At 36.3% G+C, this 16,903-nt stretch overlaps 1 protein-coding gene across 4 annotated transcripts in view; it reads left to right on the top strand.

Moving 5' to 3' along the window:
* Positions 1 to 16,903, top strand: part of NAALADL2 (N-acetylated alpha-linked acidic dipeptidase like 2) — a 1,187,116-nt gene that overhangs the window by 988,154 nt on the left and 182,059 nt on the right. For all 4 annotated transcript variants that reach the window (XM_038583938.1, XM_038583935.1, XM_038583936.1 and 1 more), the window contains one exon: positions 8,983 to 9,129. In XM_038583938.1, coding sequence (XP_038439866.1) covers positions 8,983 to 9,129 — 147 coding nt within the window. The remainder of the gene's footprint in view (positions 1 to 8,982; positions 9,130 to 16,903) is intronic.

The raw sequence follows: 16,903 nt of genomic DNA on the forward strand, positions 1-16,903 counted from the left end.
CATGGAACAGCATGGTGAGGCCAGAGTTGTTATCCTTCACTGAGACATAAAATCTATATCTTGATCCTTTCGGTCATTAAAGGTCCTATAGGAATTGGACCCAGGGGGACTGTGTTCTCATCCAGTGTGTTGGCCAAAGGTCAACTGGGATGGTTCTGCTTCGCCTTTTCAGTATATGCTCATGGTTTCATTTAGATAGAGCAGGTTTTGGAAGGGCCCTGGGTTTGTTATTCTATATATTGCTTGCATTGCATGAAGAAATAGGTTCAGCAACTGGAAGGACCCAAAGCAAACCTATGAGAGAAGCACCGGTGTGGTAGAGGGATCTATGGAGTCTCCTTGTGTGCCAATTTTTTTTTTTTTTTTTTTTTTTTAGTAAGTCACCATTTTCTTAAACCAGAAGGTAATTTTAGTTGAATTGATTCAGCAGCAGCCTACCAGCTCTTCCTGTACAAAGGAGGAATCCCTTTCTTATTTCCATAGTTGAGTGGGAGGGAAGGGGGTTGACTAACTAGATGGAGGGTAGAGGTGGGTAGGGGAGGGGCCACCAATGTAAGGATCTAGTTAGATATCCTGCCCACCATTCTGTTTGTCTTCCTTGGGTCCCTAGATGGTAACAAAGCTTTTAACAAAGGGTAGAGTTATGATCTAATATGATGTCTGATTGTAAATGGTAAACCCTTATGTAAATGTCTCCATGTAGAAAGTAAGGTGGCGTAGTTTGATGGTGCGTGTTTAGCGTATTTTGATAATAAGTTGATACTTGTCTAGAAAATACAGCACACACCAACCGTGTAAATAAGACCAGTCCTCGAGGAGATCATGCTTATGCAATGGGTGGGTTTCCAGTCTCCCTCACCCTGCCTGGGCTGTTCCCTCCTGGGCCCTCCTGGGTATCTGAGTGCCGACCTGAGTGACCCCTCTCCCAGCCGAGGACTTGTGTTATTTATTCTATCCATTCCCAAATCCGCCCATAAGAGAACAGGTTGGTCCCTAACAAGTGGTAGTTCCTTATATCTGTCACCTCCCCAGTGGTACATGCATTTCCCATGGTCCTAAATGGACCTTCTTATATTAAATGGTTGTTGGTGATACAATTCTCAATTTTGTACCTAGACATTCTATACCAATGCTAGCCTCCCTGAAACTGGGAGAGATCTCGTACGTGGTTCGTTTCTTTCCTGCTATCCAACAAAAGCTATTTTAAAATTGATTTACTTACAATCTGGGAATCTTGGAATTGGGAACTCAGAGTATATAATATAAAGGGGATTTGAAAAATTTAACATCTATTTTTGGCAGATGATTCAATCACAGATTTAGAATTCAAAATAAATAAAAAAGAATTCAAAAGAAGTAAATAGGTAGACAATAAAAAGTCTTCCTCCTAAGCTGTTTTTTCTCGCCAGTGCATTTCTCCAGAGGCAAACACCATTTGTATGAAAACAGTTGTAGTTATGTTTTTTTTTTTTTTTTCTGGTTTGTTTTGTTTGTTTGTTTTTTTACCACAAATGACAACATATAGAATTTTACCACATATTATTTTTTTTCCTGCAAAAGTTATATCTTAGGGATTCTTTATCTCCAGTGCATAAGTTGCTTCATTGTTCTTTTTAAATACTGAATATTATTCCATTGTTTGGATGGGATATAATTTATTTAACCATCATAGGATTCGTAACAGTTTTTTTTTTTCTTTAGCCGTGGGAGGCACCACAGTTCCTACATCCTTCACAACTCAGCCCATAATCAAACTTGCCAAAGCATTTTATAAAGTAAAAATAAGAGACACATTATATATCTTTTATCCATCAAAGACATTTATAATTATTTTTTGTATGTGTGTGTGAAATGCCAGTTCATATTCATTGACTATTTTTTATTGGCTTTTCAGGCTTTTTGTTTTATGTGTTACAGAAACTAGCCATATTTCTAGGGAATTAATTATAACTATATTTTCCCAGGTTTTCAATTATCTTTAGGATAATTTTTGTCATGCAAGAAACATGGAGGAGAATTTTATGTCGTTGGGGTAATTAATGTTTTTTTTTTTTTTTATCATTCTCTGGGTGTGTTGTCATACTCAAAAATGTCTTTCCCACTCTAGGATTTAAAAATGATCTTCCATTGTTTCCTCCATATTTTATGATTTAGCTTTCTACCTTTAAGTGATGGATTCATCTGGAATGTATTGTGATACAAAATACCATAGGGTGGATACTATTTTATTATTTTAGTGGAGATTTTTATTTACACTCAACAGCTTGATTGAAATGTGAATTTTTTAAGGTTTTAATATAACACACCTGTTTTTATTGTTACACAAAAGCCTTAAGTGGAGAAGGGAAAAAAAAAAAAAGAAAGAAAAGAAAGAAATAGATTTTTTACTATGATGTGTCTATTGGTCAGGACCTTTTTTTTTAATATTTTATTTATTCATGAGAGACACAGATAGAGGCAGAGACACAGGCAGAGGGAGATGTGCACGCAAAGAGCCCGATATTGGACCAGATCCCAAGACCGCAGGGGTCACGACCTGAGCCAAAGGCAGATGCTCAACCCCTGAGCCACCCAGGGGTCCCTGGTCAGGAATCTTAAATTAACCAGAGAAGAGGAAGGGGAAATGGAGTAGACATGGGGCTGGGGGAGGAGACACAAGTTAGAGTAAGAACAAGGGTAATTGTCTTCATTCTCTATTTTCACCGTTATAGAGCACTCTTTAAAGAACTCCTTACTGGACAAATACATTTTAAATATAATTTGAAGCATTTAAAACATGGAGTAATATTTCTCTATATTTGGTAACAAGATTAAAGTTTTAAAAATGAATAGAATGAGATGAAAATTAGACTGTTTGCACTTTGGCAATTCTACTTGTGTATATTAGAGGGAGAGCAGTGCTGCCCCATTTAAAGCTGAAAATACTTTGTTAATACTCTGTAAGTAGGCGATTAAACCTTTGCAGAAACCTTGAGATACTGGAGATTTTGAAAATCCCGTTTTATGGGGTTGAAAATTTCCATTAGAAAAAAAAAATAAACGATAAAAAAGCTGATTTCTCCCCAGATTCAATTTAATCTTTAATAAGATTTTTAAAAACGTTTACGATTTGAAAATATATTCTATGTATTAGAAACTCATTATCAGATGCTGGTGTTAAGGATAACTTAAGTAAGTTTCCAGTTTAAAATATGAAAGAGAGTCAGTAAGTATAACTTCCTGTTTCCTCTCAAAGATAAACTAAAGGAGATCTGTAATGGGTTGTGAGATCTGTAATGGCTCATGAGGAACGTGGATAGGTAGCAACGTGGGGAACTGTATAAATGCAATCACAGTAAGCGAGGAACTCATGGCCTACACACAGCAACTAAATAAACATTGAAGAAGTGCCACAGATGTGCAGTTGGCTTCAACCACATCCAGTGATTATAATGTGATTTTAAAAAAGGGAGTGGGGCCTGCGTGGCTCAGTCAGTTAAGAGTTTGACTCTTGGTTTCAGCTCAGCTCATGATCTCGAGCCTGAGTGGAGCTCTGTGCTCAGTGTGGAGTCTGCTTCAGATTTTCTATCCCTCTCCCTCCCTGCACATACACACACACACACACACACACACACACACACACACATGCTGTCTCATAAATAAATAAATTCTTTAAAAAAATTAAAAAAAAAAGACACCTACAATCCCAGAAAGAGCAAATTTAAGATCAAGACTATCACCTGCATTAATGTGATCTGTGTGCTGGGTATATCTGCATGGTAGAGAGGAAAGCGCATTGCATTTAGAATGAAAAAGATCTGGAATCGAATTCTAATTCTATTGATTTGGGACTTCAGTTTTCTAATGTGTTAAATGAAACTGTTTTGCTTGGAGAGCTCTCCATTGTGGACCGCTTCGATAAGCTGATCTATCGTATATAGACTCCTTCTCAGAAATAATGTTTTAAAATGCTTAAATTAAAACCTGCAGGATTACAAAGGAAACTACGGCAAACTCCAATTATCTAAGTATTAAAATGCATAAATTTGTATTTAATGGTACGTAAGCTTTTTTAAGTTAATATATTAAACACCAAAATCCAACCAAATGTTTTACAACTGCCATCTTTTCAAATTAGTAATGCATTTTTTTACAACTGAAATGTGATATAAAAATGCCCGATTTTATCTGGTCAAAAAGTCCCAGATACTACTAATACTATTGGGTTTACTGCCTACTTGATATTCAAATGAAATATTAAATTTTAGTTAGCATCGAATAGAAATAAGGATGCATTTTTTTATTTTCTTTTTTCTTTTTCTTTTTCTTTTTTTTCTTGGTCCACCAAGTTTGTAGATCTCCTAAATTCTTTCTGTGGACCTCAGGATAATAACCTTGGTGCTTTCCCTGGGCTTTCAGATTTTTAGGTTGGGGTCTAGATTCAAAATGCAATCATTTCTCTATGATTCCTTAAATATTTCCATGTTCACATTCCCTGGGAGCAGGTTAATAAGTTCGAAAGTAAAAATGTAACACAATTTTGTGAAATTATTTCCAGCTGACCAAACAAACAAAAAAAATCCCCAGCTCGTCTCACCACTATTGATTACAGTTTAATTTTTTTACTGGTTCTGATGAAAATTTCTTAAAAAGGTGATCTAACATCTAAAAGTATCTGTATTAGTCACAGTTCTCCAGAGAAATATATATATATATATATATTTCTATTATATATATAATAGAATAATTTTATATAGAATACATATATTCTAGTAGAATATATAAAAGAGAATTATTACAAGGAGTTGGCTTGCAGGATTATGAGGATGAAGAAGTCCCCAAACCTGCAGTTGACAAGCTGGAGACCCCGAGAGCTATGGTACAAATTCCCGTCCCCCAAACAGCAGTCTTCACCCTCCAGAAGAAGTGAGTGGGCTTCTGTTGAGTCTAAAGACAAGACCCATGTCCCAGCTAATGTCAGACAGGAGGAGCTCCTTCTTACTGGGGAGGTCTGCCTTTTTGCTCTCATCAAGCCTGAAACGGAGTGAAGTAAGGCCCAGCCACATTAGGGAGAGTGATCTGCTTTAGTCAGTCTACCAGTGCAAGTGTGAACTTCATCTGAAAACACCCTCACAGACATACCCAGAATAACGTTTGACCAAACAGCAGACTACCTAGTGGCCCAATCCAACTGACGCGTAAAATTAATCATCTCAGTGCCTAAAAATGAGAAATCATTTTTAAAATACCCATAGGCATCATTTTCAGGATTGGAACATTACTGTGTCATGAAATTCAGGAAAACCAGGGGGGTAGGTTGTTTCTACACAACCAGAGTTACATAATATTATTGAAATGAAAAGAAAGTTAATTGATTTTATTACAACGTGTATGTATAGCACGTGGTACTTTTATTTTGAATCTCACACTTGCTATTTGAATAAGTAAATCACCCTAGATTTCCTAAGAATATTGAGTGAATACTTAAGTGTACAGGAGAAAGCAGAGCATGGAAGAGAGAGAATGTTTGAATTATTTATTTTAAGATTTTATTTATTTTTTCATGAGAGACAGAGAGAGAGAGAGAGGCAGAGACACAGGCAGAGGGAGAAGCAGGCCCCATGCAGGGAGCCCAATGCGGGACTTGATCCCAGGACCCCAGGATCATGACCTGAGCCAAAGGCAGATGCTCAACCGCTGAGCCCTCAGGTGCCTCGAAAAAGTTTGAATTATTAAACATATTTTGAAATATTTTAGAAACTTGTCAATATGCCTTGATATCGCTATTCAATTAAGGTAAACGCTGACTTAATTTCTTTATATTTCATTTTTGTGATCATTTACTATGAGATTGTGCCTTTTGCCCTAAAAGTCTACTTGCAACAAGCATACAGCTTTAGGAGGGACATGGTGCTTTCACTTGAGGTCTTCAGTAGACTTGTGGTAGGAAATTAAACAAGTGACATAACCACGGCGATTGCCTGAACTTGCTTATTTTATGAACTGTAATAAAAATGCTTGTTATCAAACATTAAGTATGGAGCATTTTGAACTCCTTGGACGAAATACCTAATTTGAATTTACTCAGCCTTGTAAATAAATTTAAAAGATTAATTGACCTGCACAAATTTGTTACCAACCTTCTCTCTCCCATGGTGGCTAACTTCTCGTAAAATGAAAGATATTAACATTTCTTTTTACTTCCCTCTCAGATTAAGTGTTCACGGGGGTTGGGTTAGATCAGTATCTCTTACCTGATGTAGATCAACTACAATCCACCAAGGCCTTGTGTGAGAAAACTGTTCACTTAAGATAGGATGCAGGCTTAGGATCACCAAAATTCTATGCATTTGGCCTAGATTTTAAAGTAATGAATAATGAAGAGATTGAGAGAATAGGGTTTCTATGCCAGGAGAGTTCCTCTCCTAAGGGAGATCCCTAGATGAAATGACTTGGGGGAAAATACGATCTGAAAATTGTTTTGTTTTGGTTTTGGGTTTTTTTTTTTTTAATCCTATTTTACTCTGCGAATAGCTAGAAACAAAACACTAAAGAACAAAATAAGCACAGGCCTGAGGGTACATGGTGGTTCCTCCTCTCATCACTGGTGAAATCACGGGGGAATAGTCAGTAGAGGATGAGGTGGTGGGAGACAGAGGCAGAGAAACAAAGTGAGGAGAAATGGTATGAGCTGGTGAGGTGAGTCCTCTACAGGGAAGGTCTGGGCTTATTAGGGAAGAGCAGGGGAAACGGCGTTGTCCCTAATCCTCGAATTTTGGATTGGCTTTCTTGAAGCTTTTACCCTTCATTTGTGCTTGATCCCTACAAGGAGGTTCCCCAGCTGAGCACTTCCAGCTACGGGCTCCAGCCATCCAGGCCACACAACACTTGGCTTTCTTTCTGCATAGTCAATATTTAGGACCATCAATGTAGCTTAATAGATCCCGACCTTCAAAATACAATTTTAAAACCATTCTAAATAACGCTCATTCTGGTGCCATCTTCGTTGGCTTACAAAGGGAGTTTTTATAGGTCACAGAGGTAGCAATACAAACCTTTAAAGAAAAGGTAGATGCATTAACAAATGGGTGTAGTAAAGCAAGCCAGAATAGGGAAAAGTATGTGGAAGTATTTTAGGGACCCTCAAGGCTTCATATTGTCCTTTCGATTTGGCTGAAAAACAGAGAACACATAGGTAATGATGTAGCTAGAAGGAATCACAGAAATGGAAAATGTTAAAGCTATGCAATGGGATTAGCCACGACGAGGAGAGAGAGGCTAGGGTATCTGCAATGGCTTCAGAAAGAATGTCCTGGGCTGGTGAAAGGCGGAGACGAAACAAGAATTGCTTTGTGAAACCGGTAGAGCAAGCAAAGAACGCAAGAATTGATTGCAGTGTGGGTGTCGGTGACCAAGCTTGACCAAGGCATTCAAATTCAATTAGGAAAAAAATCTTGTCCGGGGCTGCACAAATACCTTCGAAGGTGCTGGCTCTCAAGAGCTGGATTTGTCAAAAGTACTTGGAACTTTGTACATGATACAATTGCTTTGCTTTTCATAATCCAGTACATAAGGGGAGCTCTAACTTGAGAAGATTGAGACTCTGTCTGAACTGTCCCAGGTCGATCTAAAACTTTCAAGAATCTTTGCCCCAGGAATATATCAGAAAGTGAAAGAGAATTAACCCTCTTTTCAGAAAATCAGGGTTTCCAAAGAAGCAAGTTGGTGGGCTTCACTATAAAAACTTTAGGTTTTTATCCTTACTCAAGATATTTGAAACCTTGCCTTATTTACAAACACTCACACAGGCTTTCCATTTTAGTTGATTTTAACTTTGTTGTGAAGATTTTTATATTAGGTCCTCAAAGAAAGTTGAGGAGATATTAAAACATTCTTGTATGTTGAAAAAAATCTAGCCCTGTAGTTGAAAAAAAGTTGGGACAATTCACTTTCTAACTATTGGACTACACATTTCCAAATCCTTTGATCATTTATATTTAAAAGTATTTTTGAAATTCTATCATGCCAAAGACACATGGGCGTGGAGGGGTGGCTGGATTCAATAACAAACATGTATTGAACACGTACTTCCTGCTTGATGTTAGATGTGATGTTCTCATTGCTAATGTCTTACTTTTCTCCTGATTATGGCTGAGAAGATTGATATTTTTTCCATAAGTGTCATACTTGAGACTTAAGAGAATATGCTTTTAAGAATAAATGGAGGGATCCCTGGGTGGCGCAGCGGTTTGGCACCTGCCTTTGGCCCAGGGCGCGATCCTGGAGACCCGGGATCGAATCCCACATCGGGCTCCCGGTGCATGGAGCCTGCTTCTCCCTCTGCCTGTGTCTCTGCCTCTCTCTCTCTCTATGACTATCATAAATAAATAAAAAAATAAAAATAAAAAAAAAAAAGAATAAATGGAGACAAGAGACAATTCCTTGTGTGTTTTTTTTTTCCTGTTTTTTTTTCTTGTGTGGTTTAAAAAAAAATCTAAAAAAAAATAAAAAATAAAAAATAAATTTAAAAAATTCTAAAAAGAATGGAATCCCCATTCTTCAATCACAAAGCCTTTTTTTTTTTAATTTACTGGAAAACAAAAAATAAATAAATAATTTTTTGAGGGATTCGGCATCATTTCAAAATCTTGCAAACTAAAGAGTCATTGCAGTTCATGATAAATCTATGATAAAAATCCCTTTGCAACACAACAAGCAAAGTTTGATTGGTCCAGTGCTAGGCGCTAGTTGCTGTTTGGCGGACATCAGAACCATTAGGGATGTGTCACGACATGGATTATTCCTGGGCTCTATCCCAGAAGGTTCCTGTTCCCATTCCAGAAGGAGTTAGGGGCGGTGGGGAGGGCCTAACCGTTTGTATCTCCAACAGGTTCCTGAATGACATGCACACAGCTGATAGATGGACCATATTTCGAGTAGCACTGATTTGGGGATGTCCCGAGGAGCATAGCGTACACTAACAGTTTAAATTATGTTTTTCAGAAAAGCCATTTCAACTGTTCCAGAAAAGCTAAGTGCCAAGAAAGCAACGTCAGTTCTGTGCAGATACCTGGTGATGCTGATTATTTCATCAACCATCTTGGAGTTCCCACTGTGGAGTTCACCTACGAGGACGTCAAAACGTTAGAGGTGATTATTCCTAAAAATGCAAAATACACACACAATATAGCTGACGTGCAGAATTTGATTTTATCCTGCCTATTTGTCTTTCTTACCAAGTAGGTCACTCTAGGAGGCTGCTTCATTTGGAGAGTTATTCTTGTTGTTCAGAGGCTTTGTAACCGTATTTGAAAACATCAGCTCTTTTCAATAGTGTTGAATTCAATTTAAAAAGATTTATACTGTCACTCACATTTTCACAGTGTGCTTCGCAACAAGAAATTTGCAGTAGTTGGATTAACATCAAAACATAATTGTAATCTTCAGTATTCACAGAAACAGATGACATGGGCAATAGATTCTCCTCTCCTTGCCCAAGGGAAAATGCATTTCACGTGCTGTATATTAATGTGAGTCTTGTGGATTAGCTGCCCAGGGTTTGTCAATAGTTTGCCTGCCTAAAAAGATACGACTTTTTTTTTTTTTTTTTTTTTTTTGATGAGGATAGGAGGGTTTTGTTTTTGTTTTTGTTTTTGTTTTTTCCCCAAAGATTATCACTGAGGCCTGATTTACCTGAACTAAGTCTTTGTTCATCCATCTGTTGGACTTTGGATCTTTCTCAGGATTATGTCACAGGAAACTGTTTCTCTGTAGATCTAGAACTGTTGAAATAGTTTAACTTTGACAAGTTGTGCATGCTTCCTTGGGAGCTGTTTGAAAGCTGGGGTGGCCTGCTCGAGGTAATTATTATATTAACAATATAAATAGTGGCTGGAAAATAGGATAAAGCCTGCTTTGTTCTTCAACTATAGATGCTCCTGAAGAGCTGTGTTTAAATTACATTTTTAGAGATTCGACTGCGGATATGCGATCTCTTGATTTCTGATAGCTTTAGTGATATTTAGCTTTCTGTTTCTTGGCAGCACTCTCACACTCATCCCTGAGTTCCTCTGTAAACAGCTAATGGTCACTAACGACATAAATTCTTGGAGGGAGAAACACTGGGTACATCCTATTGTAATGAGGTGAACTCTTGGGTAATAGAAAAGATGTCATTAGAATTTATCTGTTTTATTTTTAATTATTTTTTCACCTGCCATTATTGCGTAAAAATGGAATATGTGTGTAGAGGTAGCTTATCTCTTACCGAGCTCACTATGTACACTTTAATGAAATCAACGTATTAAGACTTATTTTTAATTCTCCTGCTTGATATCTTAGTATTGCTTCATCATCCTCCCATCTCAGCGCACCCAGCTCCTGTCGTGTTAATGTGTAGAATGGTAGCTTTTATTCCATCCGTATCTCCTTCATCTTGGTTGAGCTTTAAGCCATGAATTTAGACAGTATGGTGCAGCCCTAGGAATAGGCCTATACGTAAATCTTGACTCTGATAACTTACGAGACAATGAGCTAACCGCTTTCAGCCTTGTTTTGCAGATGAGGAAACTTGGTATGTTTAAGGAACTACTGCATAGAGCCCTGGTGACAATTCAGTGAGACTGCCTGGAAGGGGCTTAGCTAATATCGAGCACGCAGTCCTCCATCAACATAGCTATCGTTACAAGTATTATTATCTGATTGTAGGTTCGACATATTAGCAGAAGGATCCCCAAACTTTTTAGACAAGCATGCATTCGTGGAAAGGAGGAGCTTGTTAATTATTAGGGGAAACAAGCTGGTAAGGCTGAAGAGGGGGATCTAATGAGGATCAGCTGGAGGATCTGCTATGTCAGTAGAAATATTTGGAAACAGATCACAGTCAGGGTTAAGAAGGTACTGTCATCACTGAAACTCCTGTGGCTAAAGTCTATTTACTAGAACTGGCTTAGTCTGCAAGAACTGATCATTTTTTGTTTCAGAACATACCTCAAATGTCCCCAATCTATACCCCAAATGTCCACATCCCATCAGCAATTTTTTTTATTATATTCATCCTAAAAAAGCAATCAAAAGAGAATCCCCCAAGCTATATAACAAATGACTTTGTTTATTAGGCTTAGTGTGGAAAATTATTTTAATGTACCTGTCCCCTGCAAAACATAAGTGATTGAGATAATTTTGTGCAGTGAATTCTTCCAAGAACAGATAATAACCTTTGCTTTTTGCATTAACCTCCAATAAATGTTTGTATACGTTGAGAGGAATTATAAACATTGATAGGCTTTATCCATTGTATAAAAAATATTCATCGTATGTCAATTAGTAAAGCAGATGAGGAAATTAGCACTTTTTTCATGAATTTGCAATTAGATTTAAAGCCATATTTGTACATATAGTTGCATACTATATATACTTTGTGCACAATTTATAAAATATCTACCACCTATTGATTCTTGATGTGCTAAATATTTTTATTTCATCTTACCTAGTATTTATAATATCTTTATGAGTCAGCTATTATTAACTTTTTTTTTTTTCCCTGAGGCTGCAATGAAGTTTATAATCAAGTAGCTTATCCAAGGTCATTACACTAATAAGAAACCAAGATAGAAGTTGGCTTTGGATCTCTTTAACAGTGAGCGCATGTCCTCACTATTACACTAAAGGTGGCAAGCTGGAAGCCCAAGGGCAAAATCCAATTCACAGATACATTCTGTTTACCCCGAACTTTGGTGAAAAATTGGATATCTGGAAACATTTCCCCCCATGGAAGCAATTGGCTGAATTATGAATTAACAGCGTTCCATATTCTTTATTAAGGAGTCTTCCATGTTGTTTGTCCCAGAGTGCAGTTAGGAAGAATATTTCTTCAGCGCCTGTTGCTATCACAAATTGGGAAATGAAACAATCAGCCTAAGAGGCCACATGTTTCCCCAGATTTGTGTTGCCTGCATTACCCGCCTGGCCCTGTAGGAACTGGGTGCTTTATCATGGCACTCATTTTGAGTAAAAGAGCCAAAGTGGACAATCCTATAGTCCTCTTCACTTTATAAATGTTGCATGTTCTAAATGAGCTAATTTTATAATATTTCTCATGTTTTAGAGGAGATTATCTATTTAAATTTTATTTGGGTGACTATAATGCTAACTTCAGTACTTTTTGCCTTTTTTTTTGTCCAGCAGATTGATTATGGATCCATTATAGTCAGTTTCAACAAGTGATTGATAATAGGAAAAAGAAAAACTGTAGGAAAAGAAACTAGTACCACAGACACCACTTTTATTGGACACATGGGGTATTATTCTAAAATCACTTTTGATGAAATATGACATTTTATCATATCCATCAATATTTCATGCATCCATATTCCCACCAATACTCTTTCCCTATAGTTTCTCTGGGTGCTTGTATATTGAATATGCTTGAAGCATATTTCATTCTTAGTTTTTCTTGATGTCTATACTCTAATTTTCCAATAATTAAATTTCACAAATACAAAGCAATGTATGGATTTGCCAAATGCTAGAATTATTCCTTCTCATAAAATATCACCCTGTTAATTGAAATGTCTCTGGTTGTTAAGTTTCATTTAAATAAGGTTTTCAATTTGTAAACATTGTTGCACCTGTTCAGAGAAGCATTCTGTGCAGATTAAATACAATGCAGAAATTGCTGAAAAGGAAATGAAAAGACAGATGCTTTCTGATTAAGAGTGCAATATTTATGACAGGCTGGTGGTCCGATGCACATTTCTTCTGTCACTTAACAGCTGTTTCACATAATTTTTGTTCCAGATCAGTATATTTACTCTCCATAGGGCATGTCAGAGGGTCTGGCTTTCTTAGTATATCAAAAGATCAATCCATGCCCTAGTAAGCTTTCTATCACAAATTGAAGCTCTGGTTCCTCACGCTGTTTAACCTTATATTTTTTGCTCTTCTGCTTGAAACATTCTATTTTAAACCCAATTTACCTCTATAATGGAGCATTTAACATTTAAATGATAATGAGATAAAGAGGTGTAATAGCCTTTATATAGCCAAATTTTTTGCATAATTATTTCAATATCATTTAGTAACCCAGCAACTGAAAGCCAAGTAGCATAGGTGTTTTGAAACTCTTATTCTTTTTAAGTTAGATGGCTTCGATACCAATTGTGGATCTTAAGTTGATATACAACAGCCTAAGTATTTGGGTGTATGTATGCACATGTGAACTTTAACCTTAAGGTAATTTCATCACATAAAAATAATTAATCAGTGCAAGTACTGTACAGATGCAGCACTACCATACACACGCACACATTTCAGAGCAAAGCAACTCATGGTTTACATCTTGTTTTATTCTACTACGTCGAAGAATAATGTATTTTACTTAGTGATAGTTCTTCCATTACATTTTCTCTTTGGAACTTAGGCACTGACACTGTTGTGTTAACAGATAATGACAGTTCAAAAGTCAATTAAAAGCTCTAGACTTAAGGAGGGGGCACCTGGGTGGCTCAAACGGCCCACTGACTCTTGATTAGGGCTCAGGTCGTGATCCTAGGGTTATGAGGGCTCTAACTCTGCTCAAGATCCCCTCTCACCCTCGGCCCCTTCTACCACCTTTCTATCTCTTTCTCAAAAAACAAAAAACAAAAAAAAAAAACAAAAAAAAACAAGTTCTTGACTTAAAGAACCAAAGGTGTGCAGAGGTGTATACCTATGCGTAGGACGTGCTGATACTTTGCCTTATCTGCTAGAATCTATTTTATACTGATTCTTATAAAACTTACATAATGCCACTTAAAAATGAGATTTTTACCTTACTACTTCAAAATGCCAATTGGAAATGGAGTAGAGAGGTATTCTTTAGACTTCTCTCTAGTCCATTACTTTTCTTTGTAATTTATTTGAGGAAACATACTTTCAGTATCAATAAAATCATATGATATCATTATTTTCAGGTCAGACTTATTTCATTTAGGACAGAGCTTCTTAAACATTTGTCCTAAAAACCCATATACCCTCTAAAAATATTGAGGACTACAAAGAAAAGGGCTTTTGCGTATGTGGTTCATATGTGCTACTATTTCCTACATCATGAATTTAAACTTTGAAAATCTCTCTATATATACATATATATGTCTATTTCATTTAAAATCAATAATAAACCTGATATCAATTAATATAAATGACTTATTTTATGAAAGAGAATTATATTTCGCAAGACAAGAAAATAGAGAAGAGTGCATTATTTTACATTTTTTTGCAAATCTCTTTATTGTGACTTAATATGGGATAACTGGATTCTGATATGTGTTTCTACACTTTAATCTGTTGTTTTATGTTGTTTTGGTTGAAATGTATGAAGAAAATCTGGTCTGAAAGTCTTTTCACGTAATGGCAAATATTTTTCTTTGATACTACACCGAGACTTGACAAGTATTCATTTTCTAAAGGTTAGTTTCAATGTGGAATCTAAAACCATATTGATGAGCTTTTTGTAACCTGTACACTTAGGAATGGAGAGAGAAAATGAAAACGTGAAGGTTTGTAATGTCATTATTATCAGGAAAATAGTGTTGATCTCAGGGACCTTTGAGAGTCTCCGACACACATGGAGAAATGCTGATTTGAGGAAGTGGCCTCCATTAAACCAGCCTACCTCATCCTTTATGTCTGACGAGGTGTTCAACATTTCTCTTTTTTAAGAATCTGAACTGTGATTCTATATAAACCTGTGTGTGTATTTTCTGGGCATCTTTGGGTATTGCCATCCCATTCACCTGACAAACAGCATGAAGTAGGGAATATAACACTCTCATAAACTGTGACTCTACAAAGAATTCCACTTCTGAGAAACCTTCTTTTAGAAGAGAAGGTTAAACCCCAATCAACAAATCAACAGTTATAGAGCAGACTTGAAAAGCTTTGATTGTACAGTATATGAAATGCCTGTCACAGAGGGAGTGCTATTAAAGTTGCTGTATGCTTCCAGGAGCCTGAGGAGTAAACACAAGAAATTGAAATATGAGACAGATATTGAAAAAACAAAGAATGAAGGAACTCTTAAGACTCAAATGGATAATTCAAAAGATCTACTTCAAATTGCCTAATATTTAGAAATGGCTGCAAGGAGGACAGATTTCCCCTAGCAGTTGTCCTTGCTTGGAATTCTAAGTAGGAACATTTATTCCTAGTGCCTATCACCATTAAATCAAAATATATTATATACATACTGTATTTTAACTCAAATGCTATTTTCAAGGATAGTCTTGTGATCATCCCTGTTATGGGGAAATTTGTTTTATTATGAAGTCTTTGATGATTTTGGTAATAATACTTACAGGTGGATTTAATGACAGATCAACGCTGTTGTAAGTTTGGCAACATTTAAGTTAAGAATACGGGGTGACTTCAAGGTGATTTATTCAGGTATTTGTTAATTCAAACTCATTCTCTTATTTAGCCAGCAGTTATTAAGTACTTGCTGTAATCCAGTGCTATGCTAGAAATTCAGAGATGAATAAAATCTGCTCTCCTTCTCTTAAAGTGGTCACAGCCTAGATTAGGACTCAGACATGTAAGTAATCAAGTGAAGAAAGTATAGTAGAAGTTATCTTAATTGACTTCCCTTTTTTTAATTTTATTTTTTTTCCTCTTAACTGACTTCCACTTAACTTGTGGGTGATTCATTGATGATTTTCATTCCTTTAGAACACAAAGATTAATGCCCAAGCCTCCTTGAAGCTCATCACAGTAGATCCTTTCTGAATTTTTGCACACTTGTGTTTTCTCAGGTTATGTAGTATGCATGTCCAGATTCAGCTGTATTCTCAGATCTATATATGCCCTTTGCATTTGTTATAAATAACAGGGTAAATGAATTGCTACATAAACTTGTGAGTCATGAATATGAAAAAAAAATGACTTCTAAGAAACCTATAATGATAATGCATTAAAAGATGAATTGCTAATAAAAAAAACTGGAATGCTGTGGAGCAGGCAAGTCTTGGGGAAATTATAGTCATCTAGATGCATTCTGTATTCAGTTTACTTCACTAACATCTTTAATAATTCCACTTTAAATTAAAAAAGGCAGCTTGAAATGTAGATAATGGTTAGGACAAGAAAGAAATGCCAAAAAAAAAGAAAGAAAGAAATGAGAGCTCTTTATTCAATAGGTCGATGTTTAGAGAAAAGGTCTTGGCTTTTCATCAAAATATTGGCCAATAAATATGAACTCAGTAGTTATAAATTAACATATAATACTTTAGAGATGTAGGCTTTTTGTTTGTTTGTTTTACTGATTATTTAATTGAACTAACTTGTAAATAATTAACCTGGCAGTCAGTCGGACAGATCTTATTGGCTAGGATGGCTTCTACTATAGAGTGAAGTGAAAGAGCCAGGGTAGTATCAGGAAAAATTATATTTAACACAAATAATATCTGTGGTAGACATTGTTTTTTTCTAAGACCTTTAAACATGTTAATTCATTTAATTTAATTCTTATAACTAGTACTTATGAGGAAGGTAGTAGTATTTTCAGTTTCATTAAGGATGAAACCGAGGCACCAAGTTGTCAAGTAGCTTGGCCAACATCACATATCTACTAAGCGGGAGAATAAGATTCAAACCAACACTGTAGGGCCAGATATCTGGACTTTTTCCCGGTCTTAAACCGTTTCTCGAGGTTTTCTACATAAAGTGAACTAGTTCTAAAATGCTTTCCACTTCCCACCACATCCATAGTGCAGTGTAGGACCACAGTCTGTGGTATTTCTTACTATTCCTACTTTCCTATGCAAAGGTTCTGAACATTTCAGCTTTGACAGTTCTTGAAGTTAAGCAATATCTACAAGTGGGTAATACTTCTTAACTCAATTTAAAATGAGCCCGTAACTTAGATATGATGACAAACTGGTATGATGAT

Source organism: Canis lupus, chromosome 34 (assembly GCF_011100685.1).
Source record: "Canis lupus familiaris isolate Mischka breed German Shepherd chromosome 34, alternate assembly UU_Cfam_GSD_1.0, whole genome shotgun sequence".
Taxonomy (NCBI): Eukaryota; Metazoa; Chordata; class Mammalia; order Carnivora; family Canidae; genus Canis; species Canis lupus.